This window comes from Cebidichthys violaceus, unplaced genomic scaffold (assembly GCF_023349555.1).
Source record: "Cebidichthys violaceus isolate CVI_PGR_0920_01 unplaced genomic scaffold, fCebVio1.0.p SCAF_7, whole genome shotgun sequence".
Lineage (NCBI taxonomy): Eukaryota > Metazoa > Chordata > Actinopteri > Perciformes > Stichaeidae > Cebidichthys > Cebidichthys violaceus.
This window is the reverse complement of record NW_027176927.1, coordinates 6,877,971-6,884,011: the sequence shown is the minus strand read 5'-3', so window position 1 is coordinate 6,884,011 and position 6,041 is coordinate 6,877,971. Positions and strand designations below refer to the sequence as shown.

The window sequence follows — 6,041 nt, the reverse complement described above, 5'->3', positions numbered from 1 at the left end:
TTCATTACTGGTGGTGTTTTCTTAGTATTGTATGCCCAAGTTGTTCTGAAACACAACTTTAATAAAAAACAAAAAAAACAGTTTTATCATTCAAATATATGATGCATGTTTCTGTTTTTATTTACACATAACGATATGTACTGCTTTAACACCTTTTAACACACACTTACCATTTATTAATTGCCTTGTTTTTTTGTACTTTTGTGTCATACCTCTACTGCTTTGTCAGCATTATCTGCTCCAACATCTGTTCACTGCAGCATCTGTATTATGCCCAAGATAATGCAATGATCACTGAAACATTCTTATGGTAACCTACACCACATTGAAGATTCAATTCAATTCAAATTTTTTTAAAAATGTGTTTACAATTCAATTGTAAACAAAATAATTTTTATATATTAGATCAAGTATTTTGTGTAGCCCATAGATCCCTATCAGAATTCCAATGATAAGTTATATGCTCATACATGACACAATCCATTACTGGTGGAAAAAGTGGAGATGGAGAGATGGTCTCACTTTGCTTTTCTTCTTTCCTGTATTCTTTGTTTAACGCTGCTGTCTGGGTGAAGGTATAAAAGATCAAATAAAACCAAGGTTAAAAAAATTATATTTTGAGAAAAAAGTAGGCTACCAAACATCATTGACATTGATATGTCGTCTTGTCGTTTTCTGCTCTCTTGTACCATTATTGCTTGTGAATTGTTGTCACATGGTTTGTGAGGTTAACAATGATACAGACCACCCATTCAATACAGCCTTGACCTTTGTGAACAGGCCTCAAAGGTTCAAACACATCATTACTCTGTAATGAATCTATTTCACAATCTTCTGTTGAGCGTATTCCAGATGGACTCAAGAGACCAAACCAATCTAAAACAATGATGAGAGGACTCACATATTCACAATGTAGACTTGTGTTTTCTGTAGTGGCTCCCTGAATTGACCCTCTTCTTCTTACGTACAGTAAACATCCAAGAGACCTCTAACAATAAACACATGTGCAGTACCAACTAGGGTGAAGCAATGAAATGTAATTTTTCTATAGAAAAAATAAAGAAATAAATCAACACTGCATAGTGCATATATATATATATATATATATATATATATATATATATATATATATATATAGATATATATATATATATATATATATATATATAGATATAGATATATATATATATATATATATATATATATCTATATATATATAGATATATATATAGATATATAAAAGAAGAAATGCATGTGTTAAAAAGAAGTTTCTAATTTAGTTTTGATGAATACTGTATGGCCTCACCGTGGCCTCATTTCTCAGATACATACATTGATTTTCTACACCTATAACTGTAAAAGGATACTGGACTAACCGCGGACACTAAGTTGAAAAGAATTGTAAATAAGAGGTTTTTTTAGGGTAAAGTTTCCTTGAATCAGTTTTATATGCTCAATAGTCATAATGATTGCCTCCAGTCTACTGGCTGTGTCAAAGAAGCTCACTCATGCAGTAAATAAATAAGACATTCCTCTTTTTTCTCCAACAGAAGAAAACAGATATTAACAGTAGCGAAGCTCAGATTCTGCTGTCTCAATCCTAATTCACAACCAGATACCATCTTTAACTGTCAGTATTGGTCATGATGACATATTTTCATGACAGTAACACTTAGAGATGTGCAGCCTTTTGCTCCACTCCGTTGTCCCACGTGATGCTGGGCTGCTTGATTTTGTCACTGATGGTGGAGAGAGTGGAGAGGCTCTCAGGGGGATCTGGGTCAGGCAGGTGCCAGTGGATGAAGATCAAATACATGAAAGTACCTATAACACCTCCGATAAGTGGGGCCACCAAGGGCACCCAGAACCAGTAGTTGTAACACCTGGAGAGCAGACAGAGAGTTCAGATGAGAGTTTGTTTATTTAAATTGGTGTTTCTCAATATTTGTTATATTAACACTGAATGTGTAATATAAAAGGGATTGCTAACAAACACACAGAGAAGCACCACCCAGCCTTCCAGCTCTACAGAGCTTTTTTGCCTCATTTAGCTCAATGTTTTGGTTAAGGGTTCGCATATCCAGAGGCAGAAGCTACTATTTTTAGCAAACAACCTGCCCGGCACCAAACAAAGTAACAGAACAAACTACTGACTTAGTGTTAAATACATGAATAATATTGAATTAGCTACTTGCTAATATCAAACAATATTAGCAAGCAGCTATTTTTTGCAGTTGGCGGTAGTTTGCTATAAAAAAACAAAACACTGAATATTGGACTTGCACCTGTCAGGTGCCCGTAACACAACGCGATAGAATGACAACATTGCTCTCTGTTTGCTGTATGTGTAAGTATGCAATTATTTCCTAAGATCTTACACAAAACAGCTTTGCAAGCATTAATATGATAAAGATGTGTGTTTTTCCCATTTGTCCAGCACTTTTTTGGAGATATTCTGCCACCTAGTGGGCCAGAATCAACTAATGCAGCATTAATAATATTTAAGCACAAAGAGTATTTAACAGCTGCAGAGGCAGAGTAAAAACATGGGATCATAAGGTAGAGCAACGGGTTGCATCGTGAAACAAACACCAGGTCATAATAAGATGTTCTGTAACAAGCTGGCACTTGTTCCTTTGACCTTGCCACTGATAACCCCTGACATATGTGATTTTGTGAGAAACACAAGGTGAAAGACCTGTAAGAATGGCAAACAATGTCCTCACTAAGAGTGTCATTTTGAACATTATGAATGAATTGTGTAGCTCCATCAGTAAGGCCCTAAAATGATTGATAAGAAATATGCAATCTTGGGTTATCAACTTGGAAAGTTGTATGTGTTTGGTTCTGGGCATGTGCGCTTGATAAGATACTTACGTGAAGACCTCAGTGCCCCAGCCTGCAGTCAGGGTAAAGAGACGTGGTCCCAGGTCCCGAGCAGGATTTATTGCAGCACCACAGTTGGCTGACATTGACATGGAGATCCCCAGGACGATCGCTGCCACTATAGCAGGAATCAGCTTAGAGGGAGCCGGGGTGTTCCTCTTTTCATTCAAACCCAGAATGCACAACATCAGCATGCCAGTGCCCACTACCTAATACAATTAACAAGTATAAGCAAATTATGAGTTGAGTAAAGAACCAGCTGTTAAAGTCCTGATTAAAGTTTACACAAATCCTCCAACTGACCTGGTCAAGGAAACTTCTGCCCAAAGTCATGTACTCTGAAGGATATGTGGCAAATATAGACGCTGTCTCATTTGGGCCATAAACAGTCAATACTCCTCCACTAAAGTCCATTATAGCATCTGAGACAGACACAGGAGGAATGTAGAAAACAAGAAAACAAAGAGACTGAAAATGAGTAAAAAGCTTCTGCATTTGTTATATTTCTGCACACGTTTATTAAGGTCTTTTCTTTAATTAATCACCCATCTTTATGTTAATGATAAAGTGTTTAAAGTGCCAGAAAGACAAACCATAGTAGACTAGGTAGACAAGGCCTGATGCCAGATAAGCCCCCAGCAGCTGGGAGAGGGAATAGGGCACCAGCCTTCCCCAGGGCACCTGGCCCAACACACAGAAACTCAGAGTCACCGCCGGGTTCAGATGAGCACCTACAGAGAAAAATAGGAGATGAAGGGAAGATAGGAAGGAGGAAGACAGAAGTGAAGTACAGTTAGAGAGATTGGAGGTAATTAAATATGAGATTATTTGTAGCCGTATAGTGTGTCAACTAACTGAAAGATATCAGACTGAAGACCTTGAAAAGATTGACGAGGCCTCTTTTCACAGTGCGCCAGATATTAGTGTAATAAATCTACAGTGCTTGGATCATTGAATCACTGCAGTAAGTCTTAACTCAGCATGTGAGGCATAAAACGGAATACTGCTGCATTTCACTGTATGTTCGTCTCTCAAAGCTGCCAGTTTAGTTGTGTGATATTATTGAATTCATTTAATTTACCTGTGATGCCCTTGGTGAGGTACATAGCTGACATCACACCCACAGAGAAGGCCATGTTGACTGACAGGAACTGGCCTTTAGTGTCTCTGCTTGTCTTTACCTGCGCTGCAGCAGAGCAGCCAAAGAGCTTCACAGAATATGAAGAGAAAAGCCATGAGGCATGAAACGTCAAGAGAAATATTTTAAACGTCCGGGAAAACAAGAAACAATCTTGTGTACAGGCAAAAATACATGTGCACATTAAGTAATACCTTATTGCACTCTTAGTGACTGATTAATCACTTATAAGTCAAACAAACATTTAAGTTGTCACAGAAAATTTTTAGTTTGTTTAAGTGATAATAATATAATATCCTCTCATTGACGTAAACTGCAATGAAACTGTCCACTTCTTATCTAAATGGCCACATGAAAAGAGATAAACACACACATGTATGTTATGTTTCTCTCATAAAAACCACACCTGCAGTAAACATCTTATACAACTTTATGACTTATTCTTATTCTACAAACTAATAATAAAAATGCTGGGAACAGTGTGTAAATCACAATATCACCTTGATTGTAGGAAGTGGTTTGGTTATTTACATTTGCAGACAAGTTGCCTGCACATAACCTCAGTCTGAAACTTCTCTAGTGGTTCCAGTGTCATATGTAAAGTAAATATTCAAATAAAGTAGAGAAAAAACATATATTAACATATACAATCTATTCATTTTGTTTGATTTATGGAAATAATCATTTGCACTACAGTTCAGACTTTGGAGTCACTTCACCAATACCGTTGTAATATTCCAATTGATCATCAAAATTAATTTTAATATTTTAATTGTAATTATAATTTACAAATATGCATACTTACACACATATACAAATACACAACCACATACAACTAAACAAAAAATACAACCACACACAAATAATCTTTGTGGATTTATATAAGACCTACAGTAAATAATATTTTTAACTGGATAACTTTGTAGCTCACACAATTTGAAGTAGTTTGTACATCGCAAAATCCTTTCCCATTGGTCTGTGGTAATATATACCTCTAGTTCTTTCTCCCACTGTGACTTAATTGTACACCAGTTAAAAGTGGTATGAGATGGTCATGTATATATTTTAGAAACTGTTCCTTTACGATTGACTGCCTCCAACATTTCATTATCAACAGTATCTTTATGGAACAGTTTAATGTCATTGTGCTGCCTGCAGTAGTTTTCTCTCCAGCAGTAAATAAGGGGTTCATCCAAGTCTTTCCAGACTTATTCTAGTATTTCAATCTTTCCACAAGAAAATAGAAAATAATTTTTATTTATTTGAACCATTGTTGTGAAAACTTGAGAGGAATTGTAAAGATGTGGAAAGGTAATCTCGAGGGACAATGCTAATTTTAATTACTCCTGCTCTTCCTAACAATTATAAAGGCATTGTTTTCAAAAGCTTAATTAATTTAAAGCTAAAGAATATACTGTACAACATATATTACTCAAATGTCCAATGGAGCCAAAACTAAGAAAATATCTATTTTTATATTGCATTGCAAATTAAATGGAATACTAAATGATTATGGGAGAAAATTGTGTAAATGTAGGTCATGTATAGAAATACCACATGCTCTGAAACAGTTTGAAACGTACTAGTATATAAAATTAGACAACTTAATACAAAATACAAAATACAAAAGCCAACTCAAAAACCTGATTGTCACTTACCAGCAAGACGAAAGTTCCTAAGAGCTCAGCCATGCACTCTCGCACCAGGGCATTCCTCACTCTCACAACACGTCGGTTCAACATTGCTGGAGTTTAATCCGTCTTATCATCTCACACTAAACTCTGTCTCTGTTGACAGATGGACCAGCTGTTAGTCTGTCAGTCTGTCAAGGAGCTGTGAGTGGAGGAGGTGTCAGCACTGATGCTCAAAAAAAAGTATTCTGTCACAATTTCCGTCTGTGGATCTAAGGACCTGCGCCCTGTATCCCACTTCTTCCTCTTCCCTGCCTTGTCTTTATCCTCAGCTGGTCAAACACTATTACTCATTTATTGGGTAGTCACACTTCGGGATTGGCTGG

General features: G+C 36.4%; 1 protein-coding gene across 1 annotated transcript; it reads right to left on the bottom strand.

The window, feature by feature from the left end:
* Positions 1-1,255: 1,255 nt before the first annotated feature.
* aqp10a (aquaporin 10a) lies at positions 1,256-5,959 on the bottom strand. Its single transcript, XM_068735320.1, has 6 exons — positions 5,683-5,959; positions 3,968-4,094; positions 3,480-3,617; positions 3,190-3,308; positions 2,878-3,095; positions 1,256-1,883 (listed from the first exon to the last, which is right to left on the bottom strand). Exons 1-6 carry the CDS (start codon positions 5,764-5,766, stop codon positions 1,673-1,675), a joined length of 897 nt encoding a protein of 298 aa, XP_068591421.1. The 5' UTR covers positions 5,767-5,959; the 3' UTR covers positions 1,256-1,672.
* Positions 5,960-6,041: the final 82 nt, after the last annotated feature.

Coding starts and splice junctions, on each gene's coding strand:
- aqp10a (XM_068735320.1), bottom strand. CDS start 5,766: ATGTTGAACCGACGTGTTGTGAGAGTGAGGAATGCCCTGGTGCGAGAG. Junction 4,095..5,682: donor TAGGAACTTTCGTCTTGCTG/GTAAGTGACAAT, acceptor TATTCTGTGAAG/CTCTTTGGCTGCTCTGCTGC. Junction 3,096..3,189: donor GCAGAAGTTTCCTTGACCAG/GTCAGTTGGAGG, acceptor TAATTGTATTAG/GTAGTGGGCACTGGCATGCT.